This window comes from Pan paniscus, chromosome 18 (genome assembly GCF_029289425.2).
Source record: "Pan paniscus chromosome 18, NHGRI_mPanPan1-v2.0_pri, whole genome shotgun sequence".
NCBI classification, from domain to species: Eukaryota; Metazoa; Chordata; class Mammalia; order Primates; family Hominidae; genus Pan; species Pan paniscus.
The window spans coordinates 97,789,229-97,804,706 of NC_073267.2; the positions used below are offsets into that span (position 1 = coordinate 97,789,229).

At 51.7% G+C, this 15,478-nt stretch overlaps 1 protein-coding gene across 27 annotated transcripts in view; it reads left to right on the forward strand.

Moving 5' to 3' along the window:
* The window catches only part of BANP (BTG3 associated nuclear protein), a 125,498-nt gene that overhangs the window by 73,656 nt on the left and 36,364 nt on the right, over positions 1–15,478 (forward strand). For 14 of the 27 annotated variants that reach the window (XM_034940876.3, XM_034940880.3, XM_063597817.1 and 11 more), the window contains 4 exons: positions 565–732; positions 6,227–6,363; positions 8,413–8,475; positions 11,048–11,086. In XM_034940876.3, coding sequence (XP_034796767.1) covers positions 565–732; positions 6,227–6,363; positions 8,413–8,475; positions 11,048–11,086 — 407 coding nt within the window. Of the gene's footprint in view, positions 1–564; positions 733–6,226; positions 6,364–8,403; positions 8,476–11,047; positions 11,087–15,478 lie in introns of all 27 variants that reach the window. The other 13 variants (XM_034940881.3, XM_055099895.2, XM_034940877.3 and 10 more) reach the window with 1 other exon arrangement.

Genomic DNA, 15,478 nt, shown 5'->3' on the forward strand with positions numbered 1-15,478 from the left:
TCTGACAAAACAAGTGGGAGGAGGGTGGGAGCCCAGGAGGGCAGGAGGGCCAGATGGTTATCCAGGGGGATGGTGAAGCCAGGACATGAAGGAAGGGAAGGCGGTGGCCGAGCAGGCCCAAGTAGGCAGAGGACCAGCGAGTTCTGATCCAATTGTTGAGGTCCCTGATCTCACCCTCTGGGCATTCAGGACCTTGGGTGCTGCTGTGAGCTCAGGGCAGAGGGAAGTTGGGGCGTGGAAGGTCTGGGAATCTTGTGAGAGCCCCAAGTGTGCACCTGGTGTGGGCCGACCGAGTCAGAGGGATCGAGAAGTTAAGTAAATGGAAAGAGTGTGTCATGACACCTTAGTGAGCATTTATATGTCGTGGGGAGCCCCGCCGGTGGGCCAGCTAAGCACCTTCTGTGCAGTGGGCCTTTCCAGACCCTTGCAGGAAGACGGGGCCGGCCTGGCGGGCTGGGGTGCCTGGGTGAGGCCTCTTCAGCGGGCCCCGGCCCTGCAGCCAGGCAGCTCCTGGTGGCTGTCCCGAACAGGCCTCACCGCTTCTCCTTGGATGTGTCCTTCCAGGTCACCTTTTCTATAAATTTGGCATCACAGAATCCGACTGGTACCGAATCAAGCAGAGCATCGACTCCAAGTGCCGCACGGCGTGGCGGCGCAAGCAGCGGGGCCAGAGCCTGGCGGTCAAGAGCTTCTCGCGGAGAACGCCGAACTCGTCCTCCTACTGCCCCTCAGGTAGGCCTCGTGCTGCAGGAGAGGCCGCCCTCCCCCGCTCGGGGCAGCTGGCCCGGTGGCACCCTCAGGGGCAGCCAGTGCGTGGCCGGCGGCTCCACCAATGGCCGGGAGCCGAGGCCAGAGGCTTGCGCGGTGCGCACGGAGCAGTGGAGCCGCAGGACCCATGCCTGGCCCCGTGCGCCCTTCACACGGACAGCCTCGGGCCTGCTCCAGGCTTCTCCGTGAGGGACAGAGGGCCTGTTGGGCCTCCTGGAAGTCTTCTGGATGGGGGCAAGGAGGCCGAGGCCTTTGCGTGGGGCTGCCGGCCATTGTATTCTCACGATTTGCCTGGTGACTCTGGGTGAGGAAGTGGGGTGGATTCTGAATTGTGCTTTATTTTTACTTTGAGTTCATGGCCTTAGTTGGATTTATCCACAAGATAATGGAAACAGTTCTCTTTGAGTTGCCTCTCAGGCATCGCTGGGGGGATTGTTCTCCTTGGAGAATTTTCACTAGGAATGACAATGTGACTTGATACTGCCTTTCACCCAAGACATCTCAAAATATTTTAATAAGTATTTGAATGAAAACTATTCTCTTAAAGCTCCCCACAGTAGCTGCATTGGCAGCGACTCTTGGAACTTGAGCTGTGACTGGGGCTGGGGTCAGGATGCGAGGGCAGCCGTGGGCAGGGCCAGCTCTCCTATTCAGTGGAGTCTTTGTCGGCCGGAACCCTTTGTTCTGGAAGTCCTGGGAGTTGCAGACCAGATCACCTGGAGTTCTCCCGGGGCCTGGTTCTTTCTGAACCGGACTTCAGGAAGTGGTTTTCCCGGGCTGTTTTGGTAGTTATCAGATACTCGGACTCAGCTGCTGCGCAGGGGCTTGAGGATGGGTGGTGGCTGCCTGTAGTGGGCCACACAAGTTGTGTCCCTAAAGCAGCGCTTTATTGAGTGACCTGTGTTGAAGAAGCTCTTCTATTCTAGGCCTTTCTACTACAATGAGGAATTCTGCCTTGGGACTTGAGAGAGGTAGCAGTCCTGGGGTGTGGGTTAAGGGCATTCACTGAAATACCATGTAGCAGCGTGACCTGTGGCTATTGAAATGCGGCTGTAGGAATATTGCGCATGACTTAAATTCTGCTCTTGAATATTCATAGCTAGGCAGCAGAGAGCGATGTGAGGACTATACTTATGGCATGATACCATTTTTATTGCAAATATATAGGTATATGTGGAAGTTGACTAAAAATTTATGTGTGATCATTTTTACAGTGCCTGTCTCTAGGTAGTAGGATAATTTTTATTTTTCCCTTTGTCTTTCATTGTAGTTTCTCAGTTATTTCCAATAAGCACTGCATTAGTTTTATAGTTGTAAAAAATGTTTAAAAGTCAGGGAGCCCAGGCGTGGTGGCTTATGCCTGTAATCCCAGCACTTTGGGAGGCTGAGGCAAACTGATCACCTGAGGTCAGCAGTTTGAGACCAGCCTGGACAACATGGTGAAACCCCATCTCTACTAAAAATACAAAAATTAGCCAGGTGTGGTGGTGCATCCCTCTAATCCCAGCTACTTGGGAGGCTGAGGCAGGAGAATTGCTTGAATCCAGGAGGCAGAGGTTGCAGTGAGCTGAGATTATGCCACCGCACTGTAGCCTGGGTGACAGAGCGAGACTGTATCTCAAAAAAAAAAAAAAAAAAAAAAGCCGGGTGCTGTGGCTCACGCATGTAATCCCAGCACTTTGGGAGGCCAAGGCGGGCAGATCATGAGGTCAGGAGATCGAGACCATCCTGGCTAACACGGTGAAACCCTGTCTCTACTAAAAATGTCAAAAAAAAATTAGCCGGGCGTGATGGCAGGCACCTGTAGTCCCAACTACTCGGGAGGCTGAGGCAGGAGAATGGCGTGAACCTGGGAGGCGGAGCTTGCAGTGAGCCGAGATCACACCACTGCACTCCAGCCTGGGCTACAGAGCAAGACTCCGTCTCAAAAAAAAAAAAAAAAAAAAAAAAAAAAGTCAAGGAGAGGAGGTTTCTGTCAGGCACAGTAGCAGGAACCAGATTGAATTCTCTTGCCATTGAAATCTGGACAAAAATCTGTGAATCGGCTGTCCTAAGACATTAGACAAGCAACAGCACAGGACCGTGATCCTGAGAGAAGGAACATGAGAGGAGGGGACAGGGAGATACCGGGCAGAGACACCTGCATCACTGCATGGAGGAGATGGGTTGGAGTTGAGAGAGGCTGAGGCAGCAGAAAGTTGTGGAATCAAGTTCCTAAGAGCAGAGGGTTACACGGGGGCCTTCTTGGGTGTTTGGGGGACTCCAAGGCAGGCATGAGCTCAATGGCTCCTAAGCTCACCCCAGGCTGGGTGGTAGTTGGATTCCCACTGGCCGGAGTCCTCAGTGATCAGTCACTGCACTAGCAGGCCATGCCTACTGGCAGGCTAAACTATCCCTAGAATAAAGGCAGAGCTTAAGACAGCCTGAGAAAGATCACACTGAACCACAAGTAACAACACTTTTAAAAGAAAGACAACAAAACCTAGACACCCAACAAAGTAAAATTCACAATCTCCAGTATCTAGTCCAGAGTAGCAGGAAGCAGGAGATTGTGACCTATGATCAGAAAATCAGCAAATAGGAAGGGACCCTGTCTGGAATTAACTGACCAGGACATTGAAATCTATTAAAATTACATTCAAGAATTTAAAGGAAAAAAGGAACATAGCAAGGAGAGAAATAGAAGACATAAAAAAGAACCGTATGGAACTCCTAGACTCGAAGAGTGAGGAGAGTTGTTGCCAGGCTTGCCTTCCATGTGTTTCGGGTACGTGCATTTGGTAAGGTTAGCGGTCTGCTTCATCCAATGGGGAATCAAAACCCAAGTTAAATGACTTGCCAGGACCTTAGTGAGCAAGAAGCTGCTGTTATATAACCTGACGACTGCCAGATATGTTGGCCTGCGTCATTAGGATACCAGAATCTTGAAAGGGTACATTTAATGAGCTGAAATGTCACAGCTGGAAATGTAGACTCAGAGCATTTGCACAGGGGTAGACGGTGGTGTAACAGCGTGTGAAGCCGAGTGTTTTGCTGGCTGCGCTGGTGTGCAGGAGCTTCCTCGGAGCCCTTGTGATTGCAAGGTGCACTCTGGAGCACACCCATTCTTAGCTTGTCTGCCCTGTGGCCCCAGTGGAGTGTTTTGGAGCTGCTGGGAGGAGCTGTCCAGGGACAGACTGTCATGGTGGCAGTGGGCTGGAAACCGTTGTCTTTGGGGAAACGGTTAGAAATGGAGATTTCACAAGGTTCGATAATGGTTAGATGCCTGGAGAAGCAGCGCCTAAGTGAAGAATTAGGCTGGTTTTGTAGGTGCTAAGAGGGTCAGTGGAGGAACAGCAGCTCCGCAGAGGTGGGCTTCAGCCCAGCTGGGATTTTGTCATTTTCTTCCTGGGGTGCACAAGGCTTGCTCGAGGACCTGTGGTGGTGAGTGCTCTGTCACTGCTCAGGCAGACAGGAAGCCGCCATGGAGCACACAGCACTGCCTGGCGGTGGTTGCTTTGGGACATGACCCATCACTGGAGGTGCTCAGGTGGAGTCAGGGTCTTTGGCTGGAGCCGAGCTCTCCACGTGCAGCATGCAGGTGGGCATGTTGAATCTCCTTTGAATCTCATGAATTTCAGAATCTGATTTAGTGTAGCGAGGCAATTTCTAGCATATAGCAAGTATCAACATTCTGTTAATGTGGCTGGGCACAGTGGCTTACACTTACAATCCCAGCATTTTGGGAGGCTGAGGCAGGCGGATCATTTGAGGTCAGGAGTTCAAAACCAGCCTGGCCAACCTGGTGAAATCCCTTCTCTACAAAAAAATACAAAAAAAATTTAGCCCAGCATGATGGTGGGTGCCTGTAATCCCAGCTACTTGGAAGGCTGAGGCAGGAGAATCGCTTGAACTTGGGAGGCGGAAGTTGCAGTGAGCCAAGGTCATACCACTACACTCCAGCCTGGGTGACAGAGCAAGACTCTCTCAAAAAAAAAAAAAACAAAAAAACCCCAACATTTTATTGTTACTTTAAAAAATGTATTCAGTGGAATCTATGTACTATGGCAATTTAATACCTACCATTAGCTATTGGTAAAAAATACATGGAAAGCTTTTCTCTCCCCTTTCCCTCTCCGCCCCTCCCCCTCCCCTCCCCCCCCTTGCCCTCCCCTCTCTTGCCCCTCCCCGTCCCTTCCCCCGCTCACTCTGTTGCCTGGAGCTGAGTGCCATGGTGCCATCTCAGCTCACTGTAACCACCTACTCCCAGGTTCAAGTGATTCTTCTACTTCAGCCTCCCAAGTAGTTGGGACTACAGACGCGTGCCACCACACCTGGCTAATTTTTGTATTTTTAGTAGAGACGGGGTTCACCATGTTGGTCAGGCTGGTCTCGAACTCCAGACCTGAAGTGATCTTGCCCGCCTTGGCCTCCCAAAGTGCTGGGATTACAGGCGTGAGCCGCCGCGCCTGGCCCGCTTCTCTTTAATAATCAATAATTTTATGTCTTTCATTTTTCTCATTTCATTCATATCAACATTCTACTTCTCTCACAGAATTTCATCTTACTGCTTCCCTCCCCTGTCCCCCCGAGATGGAGTCTCGCTCTGTTGCCCAGGCTGGAGTGTAGTGGTGCCATTTCGACTCATTACAACCTCCGCCTCCCAGGTTCAAGTGATTCTCCTGCCTCAGCCTCCTGAGTGCCTGGGATTACAGACCCCCACCACCACGCCTGTCTAATTTTTGTATTTTTAGTAGAGATGGGGTTTCACCATGTTGGCCAGGCTGGTCTTGAACTCGTGACCTCAGGTGATCTGCCTGCCTTGGCCTCACAAAGTGCTGGGATTACAGGTGTGAGCCACCGTGCCCGGACTACATTTTTATGCTTAAAAGCTTTTTAAAATTAGTCATTATAATTCTCTGCAACAAAACTACGTGTATACATTGAAAATTAAAAAGTTTTTCTGCGCTCTTAATATTCTAAGAGTTTAAGAAAATTATGATTGAGACATCATTACAGTGAAAATTAATACACAGTACATCAAAGCAAATGTATCTCATTTTGATTAAACACAGCGAGTAAAATTTGTTGGAAATGTATCTTTAAGTGTGCGGATGAGACTTTTGCTCTATTAGTTTAATTACCCATGGACAAATATTGCCAGCCTGAAACAGCTTTTAATGTCCACTTTAAGAACTTCATTCATTTAAATAAGTTGGGGACTAGAAGGGGTTTTGTCATAGCAGCATCACGCCACTCTCAGGCCCTTCTGCATTCCATGTCGGAAGCCTCAGTTCCTAAGACTCACGGGTAGTGATCTCTGCAGAAGAGTGGAGATGCAGTGAGTCGAGGAAAAATGAAGCATTTCCTCTTCTCTGCTGTGGGAGTCGAGAGTGAGGGACGGGGGTGCACACATGCCGCACAAGGCAATGCCTAAGAAACTTCTCGTTCACCCCGTTCACACCTGTTGCCCCCACAGAGCCGATGATGAGTACCCCACCTCCTGCCAGCGAGCTCCCGCAGCCACAGCCGCAGCCGCAGGCCCTGCACTATGCGCTGGCCAACGCACAGCAGGTGCAGATCCACCAGATCGGAGAAGACGGACAGGTGCAAGTAGTACGTACCCTCTCCACCTCGCACCTTGGGAAAGGGGGCTGCGGGGTGGGCCACGGCAGGGCCATGGCGGCTTCCACCGGTTCCGCTGTGTTTTGGGAGCACAGTGGTAGCTTGGGAGGAGGCACAAGGTCCCCATTTGAAGTAGAGGTCATCGTGGCCATGAGCTCTTAACATTTCACAGGTGGGGGCGGCTGCTGCGGAGCCTAGGGATTGAAGCACATGGTGGGGTGGGGCATTCAGTCAGCTCACCTCAGTCCTGCCAACAGGCAGGTGGGCAGTCAGCTCCAAGGGTCAGGCCGTGCGGTGGTCCCTGTCCCAGCTCGTGCTCCTGGAAAGCATCGGAAATATTTCTCAGTTCAGAAGTGCAGGCGCTCTCTTACTGAGGGAAAGAGTAATTTCCTTCCAGGATCAGTGGCAAAAGCTTGAGGTCATTGTTCCCATGCAGCGTTTCCCTTGGAGTTACTCAGCACACCCAGGTTGGGCGGGCACTGTCCCAGCAGCAAGTCAATGTCCTGCCTTGCCAGTGCGGAGTTCTCTATTGGGGTTTTGTGACCCAAGCTGTGGTCAGCCTGATGCGCCTAGGGGCTTGCTCCCGGGTGAAGTCTCTCTACAAACACCTCCTGGATTCTGTGGCACGAGAGTAGGGGGTGGCTGAGAAGGAAGGCTTTTCTGGAAGCTTCGCTGAGTGACTAGAAATTTTACATGTACCACTAGACATAGCCTATGTTTTTAGTGGCACCAGCCCCCTTGGGACCTCTGAAGACAGGTCATCGTGTGCCTCCGTGTCACCAGGGCTTTCTCCTGGAAACAAGGTCCTCCACTATTGAGAGTGGGGCGTGGCTCTCATCTCAGTGTGGCTTCAGCATGCTGTCTGGAAGAGGGAAGGCTTCCAGAAAATTCTGGGGCTTTTAGAGGGGGCGTTACCCTTCCTCTTCCAAAGGAGATGAGACAGTTATGAGTAGTGAATCTTATTTAATAAGCTTATTAATTTGTTTGACATTCACAACGGCAGTTCCTCTCATCTTGTTAGTAAGAAGCTCTTTGAAAGCGTTCCAGAGTAGATAACTTTGTCATAAGGCTTACATAGAACATTCTACAGGAGTTTATTTTAAGATCCATTTCGACTAAGAGAGAATTTCAAATAAGATAAGGAGTATTCGTTTCATTTACAGGTTTATAGGAATTATTTGTCTGCCCATATGTATAAACAGTGGATTCTTTGATTTTTTTTGAATCACATTTATTAGTGTTTACTCAAACTGTTTAAATAGTCATATGAGTGTTTCTTTGATTTGAAAAACGTTGCCTGCCCTGTTGTGAGGGTAGGCACGTCAACAGCTCCCCTGCTTCAGCCACACACTGCTTGCGTAGCCTCCCAGTATCCCCAGAGAGCTGAACGTATCATTTGAAAAGAGGTGTCATTGTGATTTTCTATTTCCCCTCTTTTCTGTGTGTCATGCACATTTTAAAATTTACTTGTTTAGTAACATTTAAAGATGTAAATATCTTTCCTGGGACCTATTGCTCCTTTGTGTAGTACTGGAAAATGTTCTGTGTTACACAGTAGCCCCCCCTTAGTCAACTGTGATCTGAAAATATTAGATGAGAAACTCCAGAAATAAACAATTTGTAAGTTTCAGATTACATACTCTTCTGAGTAGTAGCATGATGAAGTCTGGTCGTCCTGCTCTGTCCAGCCCGGGACGTGAGTCGTTCCTTTGTCCAGCATGTCCAAGCTGTGTGGCACATATAGGCAGGAAAAAGCATAGCATATACGGGGTTCAGCACCATCCACAGTTTCTGGCGTCCATGTGGTGGGGGTAGGGGGTGCTTCTTGAAACCCTCATGGATGAGGGGGACTACTGTGAACCAAAAGCTTAATTTAAAGAAGTGACCACAGACTATATTGCACTATTCAGGATTTAGTTATCTTTTTGAATTGTAAACAGATAATCAAGAACAAACATTCCGGAAGATGTTTCTTGTTTCCTTTGCTTTTGATTTTCTTCTGATGCTTCTTGGTGTCTTTTCTTGCTGCGGATCCCACAGGGACACCTCCACATCGCCCAGGTGCCACAGGGGGAGCAAGTCCAGATCACGCAGGACAGCGAGGTGAGTCAGCTCTCGCTGCAGCACTGTCCCTGCAGGCACCGTGCCCACATGCTCCTGACCTTCATCGGTGTCACAGTGCGAGGGCAGCAGGGAGCCCCCAGGACAGGGAACGTGGGCAAGGGCTGCAGGACTCCGCTTCCAGGGTGCACATAGCGGGCCTGCAGTCTCTGTGGCCTCGCTGCCTCCCCCTCCTGTCCGTTGGTCTCCACAGCTTCTGGTCTGTCTTGGTAATGATCTCCTGGGTAGATGTTTCTACTCCTGGCTGGAAGTGTCCTCTGAGTACCCTTCTCTCCCTGTCTGGCCCTGCCCTTCCTGCCAGGGGAGGCCCCCAGTGTGGCCGAGATGGGGTCTGCCCCTGCATAGGTGACCTGACATACCCCCTCACCTGCCATGTGGCCCCAGCTTCCTAGTGGCCTCTACGGGATTAGTGCCGATTTCATGGGATGGTGGGGAATCCCACAAGGTGATGCTGCCAGTCCTGAGAGCTGGTCATAGCCCTTGACGCACCTGCCGGGTCTGTGATTGTCTCAGTTTCTGGAGCTCTACCCGGCCACGCACTCAGAAGTGCGGGCTCAGCTGCTGTTGGGGTCTGGAATGTGAAGGCGGGAGTGACAGTCTGAGTTCTTGGAAAGCCGAGGCCAGCCGGTTGCGATGCTCCATGTTTGCATGCCAGAGCAGGACTGTCTCCCGGGTGACCGTCCTTCGACTCTGGGCTGTTTGCTGCAGCACAGGCAGCAGCAGGCACAGGGCACTAAGCAGCGCACACGTGTTGTACTCAGTGACCATGGTGCGCTCTGGGGGATGAGGAACATGGCTGTTTCTAGGTCGTGACAATGGCACCAGCTTTGTGTTTGGTGCATAGTAGTGTGTTGCTACAAAGATCTCAGGCTTCCCCCACACACACCAGCAGCGGAGACTAGGAAGCCCGGGTGCTGAGGTCAAGGGGACTCTTGGAGATGTTGGCGTGCGAGGCCTCCTGGGAGCTCATGCTGGGTGCAGGTGCTGTGGGGGAGCAGAGGAGAGAGAAGCCCTGCCATCGGGGACTCACAGCGGGCGCAGAGCCTCCTGCCCAAGTGCCCGTGAGCAAGACTGTGGACACATGCACACCGTGGCACGTGGAGCACCAGGGACTCGGGCATGTCTGCTGGCAGTGGCTTTAATTTGGACACCAGCAGTTCCCAGTGGGTTGTCCTGAGAGGGGAGCACATGCGTAAGGGTTCCGAGGGCGGAATGAGGATGAGGTGAAAGGGGAGGAACGAATTCATGTGGGGGCCGTGAGCGACTGGGAATGAGTGGGCTCATCCACACAGCGACATGACCAGGTCACTAAGAAACGTGGTCAGATGGATGGATGGAAGGAAGCAGCAGGGCGGGGAGCAGGTAGGGGATGGTCCCAGGAGGCCAGAGTGTCCAGGAAGGAGCAGGGCCTGGTTCTGTGTCTGTGGGTGGGTCAGGGACCATCTCCGTGGAGATGTCGGGAGATGCGCCTGTCAGCTCAGCGAGGTCAGGTGCAGGAGTTGGGGGCCTGAGTGGCTGCGAGGTGCAGGATCCCAGCAGCACCTTCCAGTGCAGGAGCTGCCTTTGAGGGGCAGGGGAAGGTTTGCTTCTCAAGGCACAGACAGATCGGGGCTGGGAGGCTAAGCTCACTGCCAAAGAGCTCAGCCAGAGTTCTTGAATACCTGGAAGCCTATGAAGTTCGTCAGAATGCTTAATTTCCTTAGAGTCATTGAAAATGCAGGAAAATTGAAACAGCAGCAAAAGAAAAAAATCAACACACATTTGCTTTTTATAGTTTATGCTAAAAAATCTTGACTACTCGAATTTCAATTTTTTATTATTAGTTTTATCCTCTTCAGTTTTCAAAACTGAATCCATCTTGTATAGGTGATTGTCTTTTGTTTTCAATAGGAATTGAAAGCAGTAAGTTAGAAATTGCTAATAATACTAACGATGGCTTCGTGATAAGTGACAGTATGCGGTCTCCTCACCATAAATTCATACCGTCTTCATTTAAAGTTATTTTGTTAAAACAGGATATCTGCAAATAAACATTTAGCAGGGTCTAACAGACGACACAGTTCCTTTTTACAACAAATGAAAATGAATTTCTAACTGGAGAGCTCTTAGTAGCTCTGTGGTTGAGTGAGTTGGTTCCTTGCGTGCAGCCCGTGTCCTGGCGTGGTGATGCCGCACAGCTCAGCAAGGCGTCCCCCTTCGGGGAAGCTGGGCGACACACACATAGGACCTCTCTCTGCTACTTTCTGTACTTTTTGTGAGTCAGATTCTTTCAAAATAAAAAATGAAGTAAAAATGACATTTTCATTTGGGGTCAGGGTAGGGGAATGGGTACAATGCTTTTTGAGTTGTTTGTTCATCTTTAAAATAATAGTACCTAGAAATCTAAATATTTTGTTTTGGGGCTTTTGTTGCTACCGGAGGTTGAATTTTTGCAGAACTAGTGTTTTCTTGTTATTCTCAAGTGGCCTGTGATGTGTCTTGGCGTGTTTGCCGTGTCTGAGGGTGTCTTGGTGTGTTTCTACTCATGACCGTCTCCTCCTCTCGTTCTTTGTAGGGCAACCTCCAGATCCATCACGTGGGGCAGGACGGTCAGGTGAGTGTCCCAGTCCCCATGCACATGCGGGCGTTGCGCTGCCGAGGGGTGGGGTTCTCAGGGGAGGGGGTGGGACGGTCAGGTGAGTGCCCTGGTCCCCATGTACATGTGGGCATTGCGCTGCCGAGGGGTGGGGCTCTCACAGGAGGGGTGGGACGGTCATTGTGGGCATTGCGCTGCCAAGGGGTGGGGCTCTCATGGGAAGGGGGCGGATGGTCAGGTGAGTGCCACAGTCCCCCTCTCACATACAGGCCATGGTGCTGCCAAGGAATGGGGGCTCTCGCGGGAGGGAGCGGGGGTGCAAAGGCCTCTCAGTGTGAGCCCCAGAGCAGGACTGGCTTTCCTCACCATGACAATGCACAGGCCTGGAAGGGGGAGGGCAGGGCTTGGGGGTTACATTTGTGTTCCGTAGGATTTCAGCAGCTTTTGCGCTACGGCGGAAACGTGCCCTCCCACCCCCACCACGCCACCCCCTTCAGATGGTTATTTGCACACGCATGCGTATGTTGATGGTGGTCATGTTTGCACAGATAACTCTGTTAGAAAAAGGTGGTTTCGCTCCTGTGTATTGCCGTCAAACTCACAAACTTGCCTGCTTTCTAAATCCTTGACAAAAAGAGTGACCATTGGTTGAACACCCCAGTACGAATGGTCTTTAAAAGATGACGTGCTCCGACGGTGCGGGTCCTGGGGAGGGTGTTGCTGTGCAGGACAGAGTCCACTCGCTGGTGGTTTTGAGGCTGTGTGTTCCTAGGTCCTGGTGAAGACCCTTTCTGTTCAGGAGACGGCTGTTACCTCTGGATCACTGAAGAATCTGGGTGATCTTCCCATTTCATAAAACAGAAGCTGGGAAGTTGACAGTGAGAACCATAAACAGAGCTCACTGCATAGAAAGATAATACTAATTTTTCAAAACCACAGTGCACTGTCCTTCGAGAAACCTGCATGCGTTCTCTTTGTCAAGGCCAGGCCCTGTGGATCTCTGACCCGACTGAGCCTGGGGCACTCCCAGCGCGAGGTGCTTTACACAGAGCGGGACAGAAGGGCATGTGCTCCCGTGGGCTTTCCGTTGACCCCTCAGAGGCACCTTGGGAGAAGGGCTGCAGACCCTCCAGAACTGGTTTATGTCAGAGTTTCTTAGTTGGAAAGTTTCATCTTAAAGATCAGCACGAGGTTTTCTCAGGTAGTCCTGCAGCATCGCTCATCTGTAAGTATGAAATTGCTGCTCTGGAAAAGAGCCAAAGGAATGCGCAGCTTTTTAAATCCACAGTTGTGGCTTTGTGCTCACTCCACTGGGGTAATGAGCCTGCGGTCGGCGCAGTGCAGGTCAGTTCTCCACGCCTTTGTCCCGTGGTTCTCACGGTCACTGGGGCAGCAGAGGACAGGACTCATAGCTGGCGGTCCGTCTTAGTTTTCTGCAACATAGTGGTTTATGGTTCTGCTGGTAGTGGAACTGTATCATAGTTGAAACGCTGCTGGACTTTTAATTCCTAGGAAAAGTAAGGCACGTCACCTTCGATATTCCCTTGTTCCTATCTCTACCCCTGAACAAAATCCACTTGGAATTTTAAAGATAGAACCAGGCTTTTACACTGTATTACTGCAGTGCTTCTGTTTATGATTGTAGACAGAATTCTCCCAACTGTATTGTGGGGACAGAGATTCCAGCTTTTCTCAGCAGGCGTGGAGGCCCGTTGGCTCCAGCACAGATCTGAGTTCAGGAAGGACTCGGGGCTGACGTCGGAGGAGTTGCTGTCTGGATTTCTCTGAACAAGACTGTTCTGGTGTCTCTGGTTCCTCCGTCACTGCTGCTGCCCCACGTGCCTTTGCACTGCAAGCAGGGTCACAACTGCTGCTCATTCCCGCGTCTTCCGTGGCCCCTCCGAGTCCCCACTTTCTCTAAGTGGCCTCACCGCAGAATGAATAAAGCTGCCGTACTACCACTTTTTATGTGAAACAAATAATAATTTATAAATCACCTGTTTTTGTCCCCCTTGTGAACTCTCATACGCTCCTGATTCCTATTATCGGTCACATTTCTGGGACCTCAAATCAAAGACGGCTTCAGGAGAGGCCGGTGCTGCCACTCAGGGTAGCGGGCGGAATCTTGGTACATGGCCCCTGCTTCTCTTGGGAAGGAAACTGCTGTGTGATTTAAAGAAACCGCTGTGTTCATCTGAAGCTGCCTTTTCTGGTGAATCTGTGTAGTGAACCCCCTCGTTTTCCATTTGTGGAAATTCTTTTTTTTTTTTTTCCGTCATTTGGCCAGTTCTCATTCCTGCTGATCTACACCCTGCTCATGCAGGCTTCGTCCTCCGGGCTGGCCACACGTTTGGGAGACAGAAGGATGTTTCAGAAAGCACAGAGAAGCCCACTCGCCTCGATGTTGTTGACTGGGCTAAGAAGCCCCGAGCCGTGGTGGGGGTCACACAGCCCATTCGCTCTCCTCCCCATCCTCATGCCTACAGAAGCCCCGAGCCGTGGTGGGGGTCACACGGCCCATTCGCTCTCCTCCCCGTCCCCATGCCTACAGAAGCCCCGAGCAGTGCGGGGGTCACACGGCCCATTCGCTCTCCTCCCCGTCCCCGTGCCTACAGAAGCCCCGAGCAGTGCGGGGGTCACACGGCCCATTTGCTCTCCTCCCCACCCCCATGCCTACAGGAGGATAGTGCATGCAGGTCTAGGGCTCTCTCTTCTCCAGCCAGACTTGATCTCAGAAGCATCCTTCATGTGACACTGCAGATAGCTCAGCTCCCCGTCCTGTCCCGGAGGCCCTTGGCCTGACCTGGTGTGAGCACTGGCTTGATTGATGGGAGACCCTGCAGCCCACGCTTGTTCCAGGCGGTTGGGGGAAGGCAAGGAACAGCACCCCAACCGGAGTAAGAGAACACAAAGAAATGGACGCGGCTGCTTTAAGTTCCTAGATCACTGAGGATTGGCTTAGTATTCCCTTCTGATTCCCTAGTTCCAACTGTCATTTAGGAATGGTTATGTGGCAGTAGACTCAGAATCTGACAGAGCAGCTAGAAATCCTCTTGGGAGGGTGGCCAGGCCTTCCCTTTTCCGGCCGTCCGTTTTCCATCCTGGGGCCGGGGCCTGTGCCCTGCGCCCTGTGCCCCACATCCTGCACCCCACCCCCTTTCCTTGTGCTGGGCTCACACTTGTTGCCGTTCTCCTCCTATTCCACTTCTGAGATGATTGTTGCTATTACTTCTTGTAGTTAATTGATTACTTTCAGAATCAATGGACAGCTTCTCTGAAAATAGCCTCCATTCTTAGTTCCACGGAGGGAGGGATGTGCGCTGTGCTTGTGGATTGCTGCTGGGGCGACGGGTTTGAGGCCACGTCTGCAGCCAGCAGCAACGTCAGTTCCAGGAGGGCCTTGGTGTCTGCGGTGCTGGGAAGCGCCATTGTGCTGCGTTGGTGTGACCCTGTGGCACCTGCTGCCAGGGGACCATTCTTTTTGAGTCATGTTTTCTTCAAATTAAATATTGAGAGATTCTAGTCACATCCCACAGTTGCCATTTGCTGTCTGAGTAGAAAATATGAAGAATCACCTGATTCGAAGCTATGTGGTCAGCTTCACGTCCATAGCTGCCTTGCTTTTCTTCCTTGCTGAGAGATGGAATGCCCTGTCTCACGCTTTTTCTGCCGTTAGGTCTCTGTCCGCTCTGATACTGAGGTTCCAGGAGGGCTGCCTCGACCTCCTTTCCCTGTGGCCCACGACACCCCATCCTCTGGCTTCTTTGCCAACAGTCGTGGTGTGCGCTTACATCTGGTGCTGGGTTGCAGGCAGGATGGGACTCACAGCTGTTCGTTGACTCTGGGAGGGCTCCCCTGGCTGAGGCTGTCTGCTGACAGGTGCTCTGCAGGTGAGTGTGAGCCTGCACTAAGGAATGCTGATTAGAGTCCATTTCAGGCCCTGTTGGGCACACTGGGAGTGCGCAAGAACCGCAGAGCCTGAGAGACACAGTAGGAGGGTGGGAGACGCAGTAGGAGGGTGAGAGACGCAGTAGGAGGGTGAGAGACGCAGTAGGAGCGTGGGAGACGCAGTAGGAGGGTGGGAGACGCAGTAGGAGCGTGGGAGACGCAGTAGGAGGGTGGGAGATGCAGTAGGAGGGTGAGAGACACAGTAGGAGCGGTCGGGAGAGCCACCTGCACCAAGGCCTCAGGACAGCGAATGGCACAGCCATGGGGAGGGTGACTGCCTGTGCAAGGCCGGAGGCCATGGGCACCTGGGTCCAGTGAGGTCGGACGGAGCCCCCGGTGCTCAGCCTCCTGTGACCAGTGTTGGGGGGTAGCAGTAGCGGATGGTGCATCCCAAATGTGGGCAAGAAGTTTGGAAAGATTGGCAGAGCACCAGAGGCTTCATAAAGAGTCATTTAGGAAGAT